The following is a 21381-nucleotide window of genomic DNA, read 5'->3' as shown; positions in this document are numbered from 1 at the left end:
CGCGGGCCTCTCACTGTTGTGGCCTCTCCCGTTGCGGAGCACAGGCTCCAGACGCGCAGGCTCAGTGGCCATGGCTCACGGGCCTAGCCGCTCCGCGGCATGTGGGATCTTCCCGGACCGGGGCACGAACCCGCGTCCCCTGCATCGGCAGGCGGACTCTCAACCACTGCGCCACCAGGGAAGACCTGTATCTAATATTTTGCAGCTATTTTTTCCATTCAACATTGTTTTACGGTCTTCCCAAATTGTTTCATATAGATTTAAATTATTCATTTTCAGTGCTGTTCTATGTATCACCATACAGTGACTTCACCATTTTGTATTCATTCCTGAAAAGATGAAAATATAGATTGTTTCTAATTTAAGGTAATAAAAATACTGTAATTAGTGTCTTCATATGCATATGAAGACACTAATTACAGTATTTTTATTACCTTATACAGTTTCAAAGTATAAACATGAAAGTGGAATTTGTTATAAGTTATGTATATTGTTAACTACATTGTTACATAGTCAATGCTACTCTTCAAAATGACTGTATGAGAGCTTTTCATTACCCAAGTTCTCTCCCCAGATTGGTATTGTGTGACTTTTTACCTGTCAGAAATTTGGATATGAAATAATTTTTTTAATTTAAATTTCCCTAGTCACTAGTTTTGACCATCTATTCATTTAATCTGGGGTATTTGTATTTTCCTCTTCTGTAAACTGTCTGCGCATTTCCTTTGCCTATTTTTCTATTAGGTTATTTGTATTTTTAAACTGTGATGTGTTACGTATATGCTATAGATATTAGTCCTCTGTATTTTCCAGTCTGGTTCTCATTTTTTTTACTTTATGTTCTTTTATTTGTTCAAAGGTTTTTGATAAATTAGCTGTATCAAAAATCATCTTTTCCCTTTTGGCTTGATTTTGTAAGAAATCCTTTTCCTGCTCTGAAGCTATTAGTGCTTTCTTCTATATATTTTTTCCCCCAATAATTAGATTACATTTATTTTTAAAAACATTTTAAAATTGAAGCATAATTGATTTACAGTGGTCTGTTAGATTCTGGTGTACAGAATGATTCAGTTATACGTGATTCAGCTATACACACAGTTATACAGTGATTCCCCTATACATGTACATATATTCTTTTTCATACTCTTTTTCATCATAGGTTATTACAAGATATTGAATATAGTTCCCTGTGCTATACAGTAGGACCTAGTTGTTTATCTATTTTATATATAGTATCTGCTAATTCCAAACTCCTAATTTATCACCCCCCTTTTCCCCTTTGGTAACTGTAAGTTTGTCTTCTATGTCTGTGAGTCTCTTTCTGTTTTGTAAACAAGTCCATTTGTATCATATTTTAAATACCACATATAAGTGATATCATATGATTTTTGTCTTTCTCTGTCTGACTTACTTCACTTAGTATGATAATCTCTAGGTTCATCCATGTTGCTGAAAATGGCATTGTTACATTCTTTTTCATGGCTGAGTAGTATTCCGTTGTACATAGATACCACATCTTTATCCATTCATCTGTTGATGGACATTTAGGTTGATTCCATGTCTTAGCTATTGTAAATAGTGCTGCTATGAATATTGGGGTGCATGTATCTTTTCAAATTAGAGTTTTGTCCAGATATATTCCCAGGAGTGGGATTGCTGGATCATATGGTGACTCTATTTTTAGTTTTTTAAGGAACCTCCATACTGTTCTCCATAGTGGCTGTACCAATTACATTCCTACCAGGAGTGTAGAAGGGTTCCCTTCTCTACACACCCTCTCCAGCATATATTGTTTGTGGACTTTTTAATGATGGTCATTCTGATTGGTGTGAGGTGATACCTCACTGTAGCTTTGATTTGCACTTTTCTGATAATTAGCAATATTGAACATCATTTCATGTGCCTATTGGCCATCTGTATGTCTTCTTTGGAGAACTGCTTATTTAGGTCTTCTGCCCATTTTTCGATTGGGTTGTTTTTTTTTGTTGTTTAGTTGTATGAGCTGTTTGTATATTTTGGAAGTTAAGCTCTTGTTGGTCGCATTGTTTGCAAATATTTTCTCCCATTCTGTAGGTTGTCTTTTCGTTTTGTTTATGGTTTCCTTTGCTGCACAAAAGCTTATAAGTTTGATTAGGTCCCATTTGTTCATTTTTGTGTTTATTTCTATTGCCTTGGGAGAACGGCCTAAGAAAACATTGCTATGATTTATGTCAGAGAATGTTTTGCCTATGTTCTCTTCCAGGAGTTTTATGGTGTCCTGTCTTCTATTTAAGTCTTTAAGCCATTTCGAGTTTATTTTTGTGTATAGTGTGAGAGTGTTCTAACTTCATTGATTTACATGCAGCTGTCCAGCTTTCCCACCACCACTTGGTGAAGAGACTGTCTTTTCTCCATTATATATCATTGCCTTCTTTGTTGAAGATTAATTGACCTTAGGTGTGTGGCTTTATTTCTGGGCTCTCTATTCTGTTCCATTGATCCATATGTCTGTTTTTGTGCCAGTGCCATACTGTTTTGATTACTGTAGCTTTGTAGTATTGTCTGAAGTCTGGGAGGGTTATGCCTCCAGCTTTGTTCTTTTTCCTCAGGACCGCTTTGGCAATTCTAGGTCTTTTGTGATTCCATATAAATTTTAGGATTATTTGTTTTCGTTCTGTGAAAAATGTCATGGGCAATTTGATAGGGATCATGTTAAATCTGTAGATTGCTTTGGGTAGTATGACCATTTTAAGAATATTAATTCTTCCAATCCAAGATCATGGGATAGTTTTCCATTTCTTTAAATCATCTTCAGTTTCCTTTATCAATGTTTTATAGTTCTCAGCATATAAGTCTTTCACCTACTTGGTCAGATTTATTCCTAGGTATTTTATTTTATTTTTTTGATGTGATTTTAAAAGGGATTGTTTTTTACTTTCCCTTTCTGATATTTCATTGTTAGTGTAAAGAAATGCAACAGATTTCTGTGTGTTAATCTTGTATCCTGATACCTTGCTGAATTCATTTATTAGTTCTAGTAGTTTTTGTGTGGAGTCTTTAGGGTTTTCTATATACAGTATCGTGTCATCTGTATATAATGATAATTTTACCTCTTCCCTTCCAGTCTGGATAACTTTTATTTCTTTTTCTTGTCTGACTGCTGCACTATTTTGCTGTCAGTGCTTGTTACTCCTCTGTGGGTAATTCAGCTTATATCTTTATTTTGGAGTTCTGTGGTTCTATTTTTGTGCATATACATGTGGATTTACTTTTATTTTATAAATCCTGCTGAGCATGTGGTATGCTCTTTCAATGTAAGGCTTTTGTTTGTTTTTTCCTTCCAATTCTGGAAAGTTTCCAGCCAGTATCCTTGAAAATACTTCCCATTAATATTCTCTGTTAATACTCTACTGATGATGAAAATCTTGTTGGACACATAGGGGAGTCTTTCAATGTTACTGCTATGCTTGTCTCAATTCCCTTTTTTATGTTTCATCTTTTCATCTCTTTTCACTGGATTCTGGGTACAGTCCTTGACACTTATTCTCTTGGGGGTGGCTTTGGGAAATTATTATTCCATCTGAATCTTTTTAATGGCTATGTGTTTTGTTTCTATATTTTCCATTTTTCATTCTGTCTATTCTTGTTTCATTTTTGCCTATATTCGTTCTTATAATTTCTTGTTCTCTTATATGAACAGTTTTTTCCTTTATCACATTGTTTACATTAAACATATGTTTATTACACTAATTTTGGATGATTCTGTTATTTGCATTTGCTCAGGAATATATTCATTTCATGATTGTTGAGTTGGCTTTCTGTTTTTAGTGTTAATTGGATTTTTTGCTTTCAGGCAACACACTGAGTAAGAGGTGTATTTCTCACTCTCACTCTTTATAATGCTTCTCAGTTGTCTCCACTAGTCCCCCAAGACGTTCAATCCCAAAGTAGCTCTTTCACTGGCACCTCAGGATTTCCTCCCATCCAGGAATGGCTTTGGAGACATCCTTGGCCCAGTCACAGAACCTGTGGGCTGTTTGGCTTAGGTCAGGTTTCATTGGCTCTCTATGCATCCCCTCTCTCCTGCAGCTAGGTACCATTGATGGTACAGATAGTTTTTTTAGCATCTTTTTATGAGTGGCAGAAACCCAGCCGCTGATTTTATTCAGGTAAAACTCCGGTCTGAACTGTGGTCTCCCACTACTCGTGGTGGAGCATTTTTTACCCCACTAGAGTTTTGAACCTTTGCACCTTTCTGTTCCCATACCTGAATTACAAAATGACTGTGACTTTACCCCCATTTATCTACCATTGTGGTTTTCTCATCTGTTTCTGGTCTAAAGAGATGTTTATCTTATTTTTAAGAATACAGTGTTTTTTAAAGTATCTATCATTGTATTCAGAACTGAAAATGTGTTTTTTAAAGCATGAGCTCACACTGCCAAAAAAGCTCAAAGTACTTTATGTTTTTAACAAGTACTGTTCTCAGTCACACATATGACAATATATATGTGTGATTTACGTACATTGCGTATTTGTGAAAATATTATTCAGTAGAATTCATTCCTTTTTCTAAAAGTTTGTGCTAAATTTTATATTAGTCTACTAAATAAAACTTTATTTTTTTTATCATCAACTAACTCCTAGATCAGTGTTGGTCTTATAAATCTGTAGCAACTCACTTGGCTGCATTTGTAAAGTCACAGGTAGGGCAGCCTGCACCTCAGTATTTTTCTTATCTGCCATGATATATAAATTCCACCAAAGTGATTCTCCTGGATTTGATAAATGTTTAGTCTTTCCACGGTTATCTACTAAATGAAAATAAATTTTGAGCAGTGCAGGACAGGGAGGTGATGCCTTTGCTACAGGGACACCTAACACAGAGTAAGGCATTTTGCCCATACTATCAAGAGAAGGCCCCTGGACGGTGAGCCAGAGTACCAAAAAGGAGACTGTATGTTTTAAAAGGAGATGAGAGAGGACCAAAAACAAACTGTTCTTCACCATGTTGTAGAGTTAGAAACCTTGCAGCAATGATTTGTAAAGCTCAAATAGCTGTATTGTAAATAAGAACAGAGAAACGAGTTATTCATACCCCCATAACCATTTAAAGGTGTTCATAAAGGCAAGCAGGTGTAATCATTCTTGAGTACAGAAGGAAGTTAAAAATAAATTTTCAAACCTTATCATATTTACCTTGCCAACTGATTCTGATTACGTGGCAACACTTACCAAGATTGTATGTAGCAGATAATGGTAGAAGTTCGTTCCCAAAGTTTTTAGAATGTTCGCCTTAAAAAATTTCTGGGGAATTTTCAACTTGACTGCTAACGCTTATTCATTTTTACCTTTTCTCAAACGATCTTTTCCTGACCCCTCAATTAAATTATGCTTCCTTCAGCACAGGTGACTTACTCTTATCATAATTTTTTCAGACCTTATGTTTTCTCTCTTCTTTCAGCCAACTGGGCACTGCAGTAGCTGAAATGCGAAAAAGGCAACAGTCACAGAATGAAGAAACACCTGCTGTGTCTCAAGCACCTGGAAACCAGAGGCCCAACAATACGTGTTGCTTTTGTTGGTGCTGTTGTTGCAGCTGCTCCTGGTATGTCTTCTTATCTGTGTGATACCACACCTGAGCTGGGTCATAACTGGCGTGAACCTGCACGTCAGCTCTCGGGACCACAGAAACTTCTCAATCTGTCCTTTTTTCTTCCTTTACAAGTAGGAATTACTGGAAACGATCGTTGGTTTAATGCACACATTTCCATAAGCAAAATATCATATTTCCTCAAAATCTACAATGAAATTGGTAGTAAGGTAAAGAGTGAAAAATTGTTTTATATCATGGTTTTCTCCACCCGTGCTTCTTAAAGGTATGGGTAAAGATAAGATTACGGCTGTATATTTACTGAACAGTAAACAACATTCTCCCATGTTACAGAGGGTGCAAGAACACTAATATAATCTCTAGTAGTGTCGTATGTAGTATTCAGGGTAGTGTTTCAGCTCTCTGCTATTCCGCGTGGTGTTGATTGTTCTGTCGCAGAGCTGGGTGGCAACTTCAGCCATAGACTCCTGAAAAGGACATTAAGAGAAGCGCCACAGACTCAGGTCCACAGATCTAAAAGGCCAGGGGCTATGATGGGTATGAAGGCCAAGTCAGTTCATTCAAAACTCTGAACTTAGAGCCAGAGAACCTGCTTTCCATTGCGGTTTTGTCCCTGACAGGCTCTGGGACATCAGACAAAGTTGTGATCTCTGCTTTTTGGTTTTCTCACCGGCAGAGTGATGAAGAGCCAGACAAGTTGGTTTTCAAGGTCCTGTCTCGTACTAAATGTCCATGGTTCAGGCACCTTAGAAAACCTGCTTTAGTTCCAAATTCCCAAAGTCTTCAAATAAGAAAATCAGTGAGACCCAGAGTCCTGAGATTTACAAAGATGAGATTCCTCGGGGCGGGAGCGGGGGGGATGCTAGACTTAATGGAATTTCCATAGAACCACACGTTTCAGGGTACTGTAAGATCCAATTCACAGGTGGATCTTTTGGGTTAGCAGTGGTCTGTTGGATCTCCATGACCTGTTTCAAAACCCTAAAGAAAGGCCCAGATGCTTGAGTCATCTTCTCACACATGATCTCTACAGTTTCTCAATGTCCATATTATGACGGTTGGTGTTATGATATAGTGGCATAATGTTCTATCACAGTGGCCAAAAGAGAAGATGAAATATGTAATGCTCCAGTGGCAGCCTTGGTGTTGAACAAGCTCTGAGCTCTCTAGGAAACTTCATTTCCAGAAAAACCATCCGATACTGTAGCAATCTGGAACGTTTAAAGTAGTTTTTATAGATATCAAAATTGCTTCCCAGATGATGATTCTTTTTCGGGGAAAGTCATGTACGATTCCTTTTTCTTTCATTCTTAAGCCTCAAATTCAGCATTTCAGATGGAGGCAACAGAGTCCTAGAGGAGAGAACTATTTCAATGCAACCGTGTCACATTTTTCTCTCTCGTTCCTCAAGAGATCAGCTAGCTCTGGTCTTAATCTGTGAAATACGGGGTAGTGACTTAACACGGTGGTTCTGGAGTCAGACTGCCTGGGTTCCAGCTCTTCATCTTTCACTATTTGTTTGACCTTCAGCAAGTTGCTTAGTGTCTGCAGATTCCTCATCTATCAAATGACAGTAATAAGAATCCCTACCTCATAAGATTGCTTTAAACATTAAATGAAGTAAAACCCATACGAGCTGAGAACAGCGCCTGACCCATAGTATGCATTTAATAAGAGTTAGTTACTGGGCTACGGAACACTTCATATTGGGAAAATAAAATCTCTTTAAAGAAGATCTGGCTTCAAACCATGTATATTTTTTTAAAAAGATCAGCTTGTAGATACAATACAAAAAATTATCTTGGAAAGGAAAACTATTTTATTTTAAAGTTCATATGAAAGGTCACAAATATATTGTTACATCGTGTTGAGGATTATATTCCTAGTTCTCACTTGCTCTGCGCCATGTTCCAGTAATTAGTATATGATTTTGTTTGCCTGCAAAAACTTATTTCTGAATTGCTTCAGGATTAACACACCAAACGCTGAAAGGCTTCAGGATTAACACACCAAACGCTGAAGGTTTTTTGTGCAATATTTGCTGTCAAACAGATGCGTAGTGAGATTTGCTTTGATCTGTCCTACAGATATTTAGCAAGACTTGCTTTTACTAATTCTTAAAGTGCACATTAAATAACAAAATAGTCAACGTGAGCTCGTGAGCATCAGATTGTCACAGAACACAGACTATGGATGGAGAACAAAACAGCTTTTGGAAGCTGCATTAACTCTCCACACGTCTAGGGCGACAGGTATTTGGACCCTAAACACGTGGTGCCTTGGATGCATGTTCTATTAGTTTTAGACGAGAGAGTATTGTTAAGAACTATGTTTGCTAATAATGAGTCATGGACACTCAAGTCCAGGCCATAAAACGCAGAGTCTGTAAACGTATGCCTTCTTTACATGATAAATGATAGGTAAGGTAATTTCTAACGTAAGCAACTATTTTAAAAAACAAGAATGAAAGTGAAATTGCATTTTAATTGTAACTCTGTTATCTCAGTATAAATGGAGATGTCCTTTACACATGCATTTTTAGAGCATCATAATTTTTGCATTTTGAGTTTAGGGGAAAAAAATTGTAAAGTCTTATTAGAGTGGAAAAAAAAAAAAGAAAGAAAGCAATGTTCTTCAAATTTTCCAGGCTAGGGAAAAGGAGTATAACAAAAAGAAACACTAAAAAAAAAATGTAATTTAGGGACAAAAAGTTAGAAATAAAAGTATGAAGTAACTGTCGTTCGTAAATAGGAATAGTTACCATGTAGCTGATTTTACCTCCTTTTAAGGGAACAGAGTGCTAAGAAAATAAATTTCTATATCTAGTAATAAATATAAATACTTCACTCAAGCCTCACATGATGGGTTTTTAAAACAACTTAGTATTTTCCTCAAATTTGCATTTCTCATTCATATTTCATCGTCAGCTCCTCTCTCATGTTTAAATTTATTCCTGCCTTTATAAAATTACCACTATGCTTTATTTTGGGTGGTGATACAGAGCATAAATACATAACTGCTGAATAGTTCCACAGTTTCCTTCAAAACTCTCAAAAGTTAGGATTACTTCACGACGTCCTCTGTCCCTGTCAAGGAACCACTTCCTTCCCCAAATCCATCTATCTCCCTTTTCTCCCCAGAGCCCTCCATTTCAAGAAGAGAAAGCAAAGGAATGAGGTTGAGACCGTTTAACCTGTGTTACACAAATAAGTCATGGATGCCCGAGTCTTGGCCATCAAGCAGACAGTCTGTAAGCTTGCAAGCCCTTCTACACATGGGACAAAGCTGTTCCCAACCAGGAGAGCTTTGTCAAGATCACGTGTCTAGAGATTCAGAATTGTCAAAACAATGTTCCCCTTATATCAGGATTCAAAGAGAATGACCTGCCTTTTCAGGTTGTTAACCCTCTTCCCTTTTCTTTATGAGAAAGAAACCTTTCAAAGATGTGGGATCCTTGCAAAACTGCCGACAGTGTGAATCCATGAGGTAGTTCAGACACCTGTGAAAGTGTGTCAGAAACCAGAAATTGCGTTGTGCTCACAAAACAAGGTGCCATAAAAAGGAGGTAGAAAGGGAGCGCTTCCAAAATGCATTGCGAGCTTAAACCTAATTTCCAACTTGTCCCTTGAACCCTCCTCTCCTAACATCAGAGGTTAAACTAAAATAACTCAGAGTATTTTTTTCAAGGAAATCTCTAGGTGCTAATCCACTTCTGCTTTAATTCCTCATTGCTCCCGGGGGTGTCCTAGCAAGAAAAACAGATTGCTTTGTTTACTTAAAAAAAATGAGAACTCAACAGACTTCAGATACCATGCCTCCAAAACGTTCCATTGGCTTCTCATGCTGCTGCATGGTGGTGAGGGCATCACTCGGGTGGGGCAGCCTTAGGCTCGCCACCTGCAGTTTCCGAGGGAATGGGTTCTCTCTTTCGCTACTTTACTTACTAGATTAGTGTATAAGCTTTTGTTTGGAAGCAAAAAATGTCCTCACTTAAAAACTAATGTTCAGAAAACTCTGTGCCTCATTTTACAGATAAGGCAACTGAAGACTTGCCTACTGTCACTAAGCTCATTAACGACAGAAGTGGGACTAAAATGCAAGTCTCTTAACATCCCAGTCCATTGTTTTGTCCATTTTAAGAGAACACTTCCAAACTTTTCATTTCCAGGCTGGATATGAACTGATTCCAAAGCTTTTTACTTTGCAAACTCTTCAAGAATTATATTAAGTAACACTTTTCAAATGAAATTCACAATCCCATGCACTACTATGTATTGCCTACAAGATTTCATCCACTGCATCGGATGGTCTCCATTCTTCTCGGGAGAAATGGGCCAGAACGTTACTACATTAAATAGTCCTGTGAAAGCTAAAATTATCTCCCTTTTGACACGTTAGTTTCCAGACCACGGAACAGATCTAAGTAAACTTTAAGCCCTTCATAAACATACTTTTGGTTGCCCCTCCCTCCATTTTTAACAAGTACCACAGCCTCTATAATTCAAAACAGTGCAAAAATAATGTCCTATTTTATCCTCTGACACTGTCACACTTTAGCTCTTTGCTAGTGGAAACACTAAAACGCATGCTTTAAAAGCCAAAGGATATTTTTTCAAAGGAAGAACAAAATCTGCGTCTGCTCCATGGTAAAGAAACCACCCCCTGGAAATAAACTGCTCACACATGCAAGTTGAATCATTTCATCTAAGGCACCAGTGAAGGAGCAGTCTTTTCTCTAGCTATCACCCTCAGAGACCTGATTCATCTCACATGGGAGCACAACTTATCTGCATAGGATTTCCAAAGGACGTGTAACCAGACCATCAAAAATATCACTTACAAAGAATTCTAGTTTTGAAAACTCTATCTCACCATGTCATAGGTAAAATTTGTCAGTAGTTTCTATAACTTATACCATCTTTTAAAGGCACACAATCAGAAGACATGTACCAAAATGAACCCAGGTTTCCCAGGCCATATACACAAAACCAAAAAGTGGACGTTGGCACAATGGACCATCTCTGTGTCATGCACTTGTTTATTCACTCCTTTACAGCTGATTGAATGCTAATTATTGCCTGGTACCGTTGATGTCATTAGCTTTCACCAGATTCTCCCTGCCTCTACATTGACAGGGAACAAATGCTCAATAAGCAACTGAACATGGACATGAACATTTGGTTTACTCCCTAGGTCACCCTCCAGAAAAGTTTAAGATTCAAGCTGCCTCTGCCAACAGAATGCCTCGACCCTTTTCCAAGGAAGGCACACCGTTCTTCTTTTTTTAAATTTTATTGGAGTAGAGTTGATTTACAATGTTGTGTCAGTTTCAGGTGTACAGCATAGTGATTCAGTTATACATATACATATATTCATTCTTTTTCAGATTCTTTTCCCATTTAGGTTATTACAGAATACTGAGTAGAGTTCTCTGTGCTCTACAGTAAGTCCTTGTTGGTTATCTGTTTTATATATAGTAGTGTTTGTATTTCATCCCAAGCTCCTAATTTATCCCTCCCCCCTATGTTCCCCCTTTGGTAACCATAAGTTTGTTTTCAAAATCTGTATGTTTCTGTGTTGTAAATAAGTTCATTTATATCATTTATTTTAAGATTAGTTTCCACAAATGAGTAATATCATATAATACTTGTCTTTCTCTGACTTACTTCACTTAGTATGATAATCTCTAGGTCCATTCATGTTGCTGCAAATGGCATTATTTCGTTCTTTTTATGGCTGAGTAATATTCCATTGTAGATATGAACCACATCTTCTTTATCCCTTCCTTTTTGACTCTGTTTACTGTAAATGTACATTTTTTCTGAGTGTCACATTGCAGTGCCTAGACCATCAATGGAAAAATGGATGTGAAGACAACAAAATACTAGATGAAAATATTATACCCAATTTCATTTAAGAGAGTAGAAAGAACCAAAACAGAATGGAGAAAGAAGATTAAATTAATTCCAGCTAGAAGAAAGCAAGAGCCAGCCCCCGCCTGGCCCTGTGGTGAGTGGAGAGGAGACGCCTCGGAAAGACGGAGTGCCAGGTGGGGCGGGGAGAGGACGTGGGCCTTACCAGGTCGAGATGTAGGAGAGTTCTGACATGGAAAGGGCGTTCCAAAGAAAACAAAGATGGGTCCTCAGGAGGGGAGAGGATGGATGGTGAGAGGAGCCTCGCTCTGTGAAGAAGCCCAGAATTCTAAAGTGACAGGAGGAAACAGACTGTAGGCGAAGAGACTGGGCAGCGCGTCCAAGGACAGCACTTGGCACCGAGACTTGAGTGCCGTCCGCGGGCCCACATACCCCAGTTGGCTTCGAGTCATTTCAGGGTCATATCCGGGGAGGATCTCTCAATCTCAGCTGACTGACTGTATGTTGTGGTGGGGTGGGTGAGGGCCATCTGGGTCTCAAAGGGCAGGATGACCTTGGCAATGGGCCGATGCTGGTCATCCCCATGGCCACGCCTCCCTCTGCCCTGCACAAGGCTGCACACTTGGGGGGCTGGTCTGACGCCCAGCTCACTGTGCTGGTTTTCATACTAGTGACTCTCCTTCTGTTTGACATGCGTTTTTGTTTTCTAGGTGAAGGCCTTCAGTAAAATTATGCTATATGGATTTTATAGTGGAATTCACAGCCATTCATATCAGTCAGTTGGCACTGGGCCTTTTCCTAAACGTATACTAAAGTTTTAAAATAACTAAAAGTATATTTTGGCTTATAACATAGTATTTGGCACATAGTAGGTGTTTAATTAATAATAAGGTGTTGAATGGTTGATGGAATTTGGATTTTCCAATTGAGTCTGCTTTATAAAATATGGAAATTTGTATCACAGGTTTTGTTTCTCAAAAATTACAGGTACATTCTCCTCTCATTAGCATAACGATGCAGCAGCTAACGCACGTTAGGGAACCACCAGATTTCTTCTTATGCACCATGTTCTTCATTCCCGTGTGTGTGTGTGTGTGTGTGTGTGTGTGTGTGTGTGTGTTAGTAGCAGTAGTAGCAGTTAGTAGTAGAGAAAGGCCAGGATTCCAGGAGGGAGTGCTAAAATCTGGTTAGTACTACTGGGATATAAAGTCAAGAAGGACAAAATAGAAGACTAGAGACACAATGACAGGTAATAAAATGCCTTTTATGGCATATTAAGACGTTAAGACTTTACACCTTTTTTGGTTATGGGAAGTGACTGAACATGCTTAAGTGAGAAGGGGACAAAGTCCATTTTATGTTTGAAGTATATCCCTGTGGAGACAATGGAAAGTGTGTGGAAGGACAGGACAGAAACAGGAAGCATGTCAGAAGACTTCTGTAATAGTCTTGGTGAAAGATGCAAGGGGCTCAAAATGAAAGGTGATTAAAAGGAATGGAGAGATTCCAGTTTCAAGGAAAAGGAAGTACTGTCAAGAATTTGCAGTAGACGTAAAGGAGAAGGGAAGGATAACGCCATTGCTTTGCTTGAGGGGCCGGGTTGATGGTAAGCCCATCAGATGAGAGAACGCTGGAACAGGAGGTGGTTTAGGCCAGGATAGGATGGTGGGTTGGGCTCGCTCCGTGTGTGGTACCCAAGGATTAGCTGTGGAAATGATTTTGAAGCTTGCAGGGCATGTCTTGATTAGATATAACAATCAGGGAGTCAACAGCATACAATATACAGGAGATAAAAAGGATGGCCCAGCATGAAGAGCAGTGAGCTACAGGCTGAAACCTCAAATGTAAATCCTTAAACCCACTACTGGGCATATATCCAGGGAAAACTATAATTCAAAAAGACACATGCACCCCAATGTTCATCGCAGCTCTATTTACAATAGCCAGGACATGGAGGCAACCTAAATATCCATCAACAGAGGAATGGCTAAAGAAGATGTCGTACATATATACAATGGAATATTACTCAGCCATAAAAAGGAATGAAATTGGGTCATTTGTAAAGACGTGGATGGACCTAGAGACTGTCATACAGAGTGAAGTAAGTCAGAAAGGGAAAAACAAATATCGTATATTAACACATATATGTGGAATCTAAAAAAATGGTATAGATGATCTTATTTGCAAAGCAGAAATAGAGACACAGACATAGAGAACAAATGTATGGATGGATAGCAAGGGGGAAGCGGGGAGTGGGATGAATTGGGAGATGGGGATTGACATATATACACTATTGATACTAAGTATAAAATAGATAACTAATGAGAACCTACTGTATAGCACAGGGAACTCAGTGCTCTGCGGGGACCTAAATGGGAAGGAAATCCAAAAAAGAGGGGATATATGTATACATACAGCTGATTCACTTTGCTGTACAGTAGAAACTAACACAGTGTTGTAAAGCAATTATACTCCAATAAAAATAAAAATTTTTAAAAAGCCTTTAAAGAGAAAGCAGTGCAGCTCTGCAAACACAGAATGCAGAGACTAGACAGTCTGGGAGGTAACATACAAAACACACCACTGCGCTGGCACAGAAGCCCAGACAGTAAAGACTTTCACACAGGAGGGAATGAGGGATGTTGCAAACACACGAAGGAGGTCTGATGTGATAAGAATCATAAAACTTCTCGTCATCTGGCCTACCAGGAAGTTATCAGCGAACTCTGTGAGAAGTAAGCATCTCCTTAGGGTGCACGAGGAAGAAGAATTCGGAGAGAAAAGCTGCTGAGCGCAGCCCTTTTCAAAGGCACTGAGACACCCTGATCTTTGGGGGGTGAAGATTCAAGTTGAGGGAAGCCAGCGTTCCCTTTCTGATTTAATCAAAGCCAATTATTCAATTTCTAAAACAATGTGAAATCCAGCCCTTCTAAATCCTGGCCAAATATATTAGCTGTCCGGACAAAGGTTAAGAACTGCCCACCCATCCCAGCCTCTGCAAATCAATAATAATACAAAAATGGAGTTTATGACATTTTGCTACCCCTAACCTATCTATAAAATGTCATAGTTGTGCTACATCTGATTGAAATTAATAATTTTCATCTCTCTCATTGGAACTCTTTTTTTTTTTCGCATCTTTACTGCAGTATAATTGCTTTACAATGGTGTGTTAGTTTCTGCTGTATAACAAAGTGAATCAGTTATACATATACATATGTTCCCATGTCTCTTGCGTCTCCCTCCCTCCCACCCTCCATATCCCACCCCTCTAGGTGGTCACAAAGCACCCAGCTGATCTCCCTGTGCTATGTGGCTGCTTCCCACTAGCTATCTACCTTACGTTTGGTAGGTACTCTTTATTAATCCTTTTAAGCCTAACTTATTTAGGTCTAGGCCAGGTAGACCTATTAAAATCTGCCTGATGTTTTAGGACATCACTCAAGAATTACTAATTACTTGTCAGATAAGACTATAAAATCCACTTCTAGCAAATATGAAGTTGACTGTATAATAATTCTGCTTCATTGGGTTTTATAAATATTATAATTTTCGATGCTATAAAATTCATATCTTTGTTTCAGATATCGATATACTACTATATATTAATGTACATTTCATGCCTGGGAGCATGTGCTCCTAAGTAGAAAGCAAATTTCTGCCATTGCTACTTTTCTGTATACAGAAACATAGCACAAAACCCTTTTAATTGACCAATTTCATAATAGTTGAATAATAACTTCATATGTTTCATTGTAAATAGATGTGGTCTTGCCATATTTAAAGATTACACACAAATTGTAATAACATGCCTTCCTCATATAAAGCCTACTTTCAAGAGGCAGCACTGGGGAGGGAAGAAAACCACACTGGAATTAGACCTGGATGCATCTCAGTCTCATAACATATAACTGTGAAATGTCTGGCAAGCTTTAGTTTCATCTGTAAGATGGGATTCACAACAGTTACTTTAGGGTGCAGTTTCTTTCAGGAACCCCTGAATAATCCTTTATTGATAGATATTATTTGCAAGTCTCAGGCTGAAAGGAAATTACCAGACTTTGGCCACTGTATGCTTAGCATGTTCTATTTCCATGTTGTCAGTTAACGTAACAGAACCTGTTTTCTGCATTTGGTATCCCTGGCCCTTTCTCCCCAACTCTCACACGAACCAGCACAGGTATAACTTGGCATTCCCGGAGCACGGACCACACGCTCATTGATACACAGAGTGATGCGAGTTCATCACATCCTGGGGTAAAGTCTCCCCACAGATCAGGACTGTTGCCTTCAATCATAGTTGTTCTCAAGGATGCTCCCACCTCAGCCCAAACATACTCACACACACAGTAACTGGAAAATCCCCAGGGAAGAATGAATGGGTGGATGGATAAGTGACCCTGCCAGCAAGCAGATGTTTTTCTGAGTCAACTGCTAGGGTTTTAACATTTTCATTGTCCTTTTTATAATAGAGACACAAGTTAACTAAAGCTAGAAGCTTGAGCTCCAACTTAACTGATGCATTTAAAGATCTGGATGATTACATGCCATTTTAATAACAGTGTCTACTAACTAAATAAAAGTCCATTTGGCTTTTTCGCATCCAAGATATTTGCTTTCCCACAAAAGCATCCACTAACTTAATTATGACTTACAGGGAAAATTACAGTGGGTTGAAGGAAGAGCTTAAAATAGGATTTCAGTCAACCTGAGAACTGAAGTAGAGGATTCTATTGATTGGTGTACGTTATAGAAAGTACATCTAAATATTCAATCCTATAATTCTCTTAATGTTAAGGCGGAAAAAAAGAAACTCTATATATGCCAAATAGGAGGCTTTGGTTATTTAACTGAACATCAGCTGACATAGTAGATCCAGATTTTAACCAGGTAATAACTTGTTAAATGCAGTTGGCATTTTAAACCAAATGAATATCCATGAACTTAAAATACATGGCTTAGAGTTTGAAATAAAAATTTAATACCAATAGAAAAAGGGAGTTTTTGAAACCCATCTTTTCCAACCGAAGCATGTATAGAGGGAAATTGGTAGCGCAGAGGGCGAGTATGAGAAGACAAAGTGATTTTGTTTTCAGTTTCCATGCAGCAAAAGAAGCAATTAGCATTTACATACAACCCAAACTGGGATTGAAATCCTTTGGAGAATCCACTTTCACAGTGGCTCTTTGAAAACATTTTAAATAACAAAAAAATTTCCTGCCTGTTGGTAGCTAAAAACCTTTTCTAATTAATTTGTTCTAAGAATGTATCACCCAAGATCTATATTACCCCAGCAAGAGACATAACTAGAGTTCAAACAGCTAATTATTGGAAAGGATAACTACGATGTTAATAGGATTATGCCTGACCCTTTTTTAAGACTAAAGTATTCCTATATTAAATGACCTAGGGTGGGAAGTATCCAGAACATTTCCTAAATAGCAAAAAGGAAAACTGGGTGTAATTATGCACACCTGTCAAGATTAAATTTATCCCTTTTGAGTATATTTCACTCACAGAAAATTTGATGACTCTTTTCAAAGTCCTTAGAAAGATGTAATTATCAAAACCCCATACATGTAAGAATAGATTTTTTTTCCAAATAAGGGTAAACTTAGATTCTCTTTCAGTTTTATCGAGTTGATTAAAATATTATATTTATAAAGGCAACATAGCCCTCTAGTGGACAGATTTTTAATAGCGGGTTATTTTACTTCTGATAGGCTTTAAATCTATGAAATAAAAGCTTAAACGAAATGAAACATTTGTTTTATAATATATGATACATGATTATGAAAAATAGGAGTACTTCTAGGGGCAATGTTTTTCGGGTTTTTTTGCGGTACGCGGGCCTCTCACTGTTGTGGCTTCTCCCGTTGCGGAGCACAGGCTCCGGACGCGCAGGCTCAGCGGCCATGGCTCACGGGCGCAGCCGCTCCGCGGCATGTGGGATCTTCCCGGACCGGGGCACGAACCCGTGTCCCCTGCATCGGCAGGCGGACTCTCAACCACTGCGCCACCAGGGAAGCCCTAGGGGCAATGTTTTTTGAGACAAGTGTTGTATAACATTCCAGACACACGTTTCTAACCACCATTCCCATCCTTACATACCCCATTCAAAACCAAGCTGTTCTACCAAAATGTAGAAATGAAAGAGATGAGGTTCAAGACATAGGTTTGATTATAACTGAGTTTTTATATGTCTGAAATTATAGATCGTATATGGCTGTCCCCCCTGCTGCTCCCTTTTTTCTTCCTTTTTATAGCCCTTTCTAAGCAATGCATCAGTGCACCTCTCCTTTCCCTTCTTCCCAAAGTTGTCTTTGCCAGTGGGAGCGAGTTGTATGTCCCAGGGATGCTCTTTGCAGTAACAACATCTGTTCTGGAGTCATGAGTGGCACCACCTCTTCTTCCCCTTGTCAGGTTTTGTTGTCAAACCTTCTGTAACAGCTCCTTTTTCCCTGGCAATCTCAAGTTCCTGGCAATCAAGAAGTTGCTCCTTGCCAATGTCTGCTGTATACTCAGTCCTCTGGGCAACACCTCCTGCAGACTGGCAGCTGTGGGGTAATGGCGTTAGAAGGGGCTGTGCCCTCAAGACATGGGTTTGTGATAAGAGGTTTACCCTTTCCAGACATTTAAGAGCAATCCATTTCTCTAAATACCTGAAAAGGTAAAATACCACAATTAATTCTTCTATATCAAGAGAAGAAGCATTGCACAGCGAAAATGAGCATGAAATAAGACGTCGGAAGGTGTGAGTTCCATTGCTAGGCCTGATATGTTTTAGTTGTGGGTATCGAGTAAGTCAACCTCGGCGACTGCTTTTCCTTAAATCAGATGGGAACGATTAATAACAAAGCCCCTGCTTACCTTACAGGACTGTTGTGAGGAAGAAATGGTAAGGTGTTGCATGCGGAAGTGTTTTATAGTAACAGCACGGTGTAAGTTTTTATTCCCTCTGGTTGAAATAAAAAACTCTTCGGTAAACTTGGAATTGCCATTTTAATATGCCACCAATTTTCCCTTCCACTGAATTAAGCATGTGTAATAATTTTCCTTTTTGTCACAAGTGTTTAGTCTTTGCTTTCAACCTTGTGTAGTAGGTCACTACCTTTGTCCCCATTATGAATGGGGAATATAAAGCTTGGAAAACCAAAATCGTCATAAAGGAGATATCTTTGAGATTTGGAGTCCACTTCATTGTTTTCTTGGCCCATTACATAACCACACCTCACTGACTATTCTAATTTATTGCTTCTATCCTGAAACGTCTGATTTGTCCATTTTGCTCTGCATTGATATCATGCATTTTTACAACTCTACACGATTTTACCCGCTCTGCTTGGAATTCTCCTTGTCTAGGTCTCCATCTGGCCAACACATTTATTTCATCTCTCATTGCAATGCTCTGTGATGCCTATTTAACTGTCAGAGCTCCTCAGTTTCAGAGCCTCTGTCTTGTTCATCTTGACTTTCCAACCCAGACACCGTTGCATAAATCAGGTGTCTCATACATATTTGTAAATCGTTGTTGACGCCTAAATAAAGCTGTAGTATTATTTTACCATGGTATTTTGACTGAGAAAAATGACACATTTAAAGAATAACTTACCAATTTTTTTCAGAACCTGAAGGAAGTTGATTCCATTTTTGCACTGGGAAATTTGAGGTAGAATTGTTAAATATAAAGGAAAAGCTGATAGTACAATGTGAGACTATTAAAATAATGAATTGCCTTTACCAATGACAGTGGTTCTTTCTTGAGCCTATACTTTAATACAGTATAATACAGTCATGCTGTATTAAATTTCAGCATCTCATTAATTCCTCAGCTGAGTGTTTGTGTAAAGATACGTGGTTTTGTGATCAGCCTCTACCCCAGAGTTACCATAGCTACTGCAAAGTTTTCATCTTATTTGCAACCATTTCAAGGATTCTCCCTAAGAACCAATTGTTTACTCAAAGTAGACTGTCTTCCAAAAGAGTCCCCACACATAGCCATGATGATGAACCAGTAGGTAAGCTCGTTAAAGGGCAGTAGGTAATGTTTTCCGTACCCCACTGCCCAAACTCCCCTGTAAACAAACAAAAAAAATCCACCCACGCACAAAGAGGGCATATTTCCTTATTTTCTGAAGTATACCAAATGTGTTTCTCTCTTCTCAACGTCACTATTCGAGACAATCTCTAATAAGATTTTATATGCTTATTTTAGTATTCTTAGCATAGGCTATTGGAATTTTCTCCCATAAAATATTTCAGCTTTGATCAAGACTCCCACAGTAAGCATTGTATATGCATTCTGTTCTCTTCGTGGCTTTAGTTGTTTAAAAAGTGGAATTGTTAGTTCAAAATATTACAAGAATTGTAAAAGTGAAAAAAAACATGTCTCTACATGACCCCTCACGTTAAGCTTGATGTTTTCCTTTTAGAGCTTTTCTCCAGCACATATATATATATATATATACGTTGATCCAGAGCAAATAAGTCCTGTATTTTATTACCTTAAATGAACCCACTGTATTACTTAGAGCAGGACCAAGTAAAATTGGGGACAGACATTAGTCATGCCTAAGACAGATGGCAAACAGTCTAGCACCAAGTCTCCTATCATTTTCTCCATTTCTCTTCATCTTAAAATGGCATTATTTTAATGGTTCTTGATAATGGAAACTTTGAAACCAATTTTTAAAGAACAGTCCTAAAGGACAGTTGATTAAGAAGGACACATCGATTGCTAAAGGTCAGGTTCTTTCTACAGGGCAATGTTGTGTCCAATATTAGATCAAGAAATGGAGGAAACGGTGAACAGTTAGGCACTTACTGGATGTCTGTTATAAGTAGTTTTAGTACAAATGTGTGTCCATATTTTACCATCTGTAGAAATCAAAGATATAAACACAACCCAATATTTCATAAGGATCACTCTAATATGGTGGCATTTGGGATGTTTGTAAATATCACAGAAACAGATACAAGAGCCAGAATTCATCTTCAGAAACTTGTGAATCATGTATGTAGATTCCAGATTTGTTGCTCCACAGCAAAGACACAATGGAGAACACATTTTTTCAACGATGTTGTGTTTTAAAGTTTTTCAAATAAGGATACCTGCATTGGTGTGGCATGCTCCATAGGATACTGTGTGGAAATGTAACTGAAACAAATTCTCAAGGAGTTTATTATTTAATCAGCAAAGCAAGCTCATTTTCCAGTCTTTATATAGTCCCTCAGTATGTGTGCACACACACACATGAGCTCGGTGAAGCTTGGCAGAATGAGTACTAATTTCCTATTTAAATGTGATCTTTCTAGGATTTACCCCCCAAGTTGCATATTTTATACATTTGGCATCATTAGTTTCTCCCAGGAAATTTCACAGAATATTGTCAATGGTGTCTTCCTATCTCCTCCCACCCACTTTCTCATAATTACCGGAAATACATCAAATTCCAGAGAGGCACTCTTACTCAGAGACACTTTGAGAAGTTAATGATGCTGCCCTCCAACACATTCCTAACCTGCAGACACAGTCACAGCTCGGCAGACAGAGACTCAACCAGCCGCTCTCTGAATCCCCACTCGCTGCTTCCTCGCGGCTCCCCACGCTGAAGGCTGAGAGGGGTCTGGAATTGCTGACTACCATGCAGAGCCATCCTCAGTCTTCTGGACATTTGAGTAACAAACTATAGTTTCTGCTTCCCAGAATTCCTTGGGCCATACCACCTTTGTGAGAGGTTTCTCCTTTTCTACACCAGTAAATCTGCCACGTTCCCTAGAAACTGGTAGAGGAGAACTTAATTTACTTCCCTCTGACATTTTATTTTTTTCATTGACGTGTCCTGCTTCTGACTGAAGAATCCTTTCCACTTCCTACTGAGTTCTCTTTTCTCCAGGTGGTCCAATTTCACAACT

At 38.5% G+C, this 21381-nt stretch overlaps 1 protein-coding gene across 3 annotated transcripts in view; it reads left to right on the top strand.

Moving 5' to 3' along the window:
• The window catches only part of RGS17 (regulator of G protein signaling 17), an 87935-nt gene that overhangs the window by 47671 nt on the left and 18883 nt on the right, over nucleotides 1-21381 (top strand). For all 3 annotated transcript variants that reach the window (XM_022559674.3, XM_022559666.3, XM_022559657.3), the window contains exon 2: nucleotides 5444-5587. In XM_022559674.3, coding sequence (XP_022415382.1) covers nucleotides 5469-5587 — 119 coding nt within the window. In that variant the 5' untranslated portion in view covers nucleotides 5444-5468. The remainder of the gene's footprint in view (nucleotides 1-5443; nucleotides 5588-21381) is intronic.

The sequence above is a fragment of the Delphinapterus leucas genome, chromosome 12 (genome assembly GCF_059928025.1).
Source record: "Delphinapterus leucas isolate spDelLeu-1000000601 "Yukka" chromosome 12, BTC_Dleu_Yukka2, whole genome shotgun sequence".
In the NCBI taxonomy this organism is placed as follows: domain Eukaryota; kingdom Metazoa; phylum Chordata; class Mammalia; order Artiodactyla; family Monodontidae; genus Delphinapterus; species Delphinapterus leucas.
This window is presented reverse-complemented; position numbering and strand designations above follow the sequence as displayed.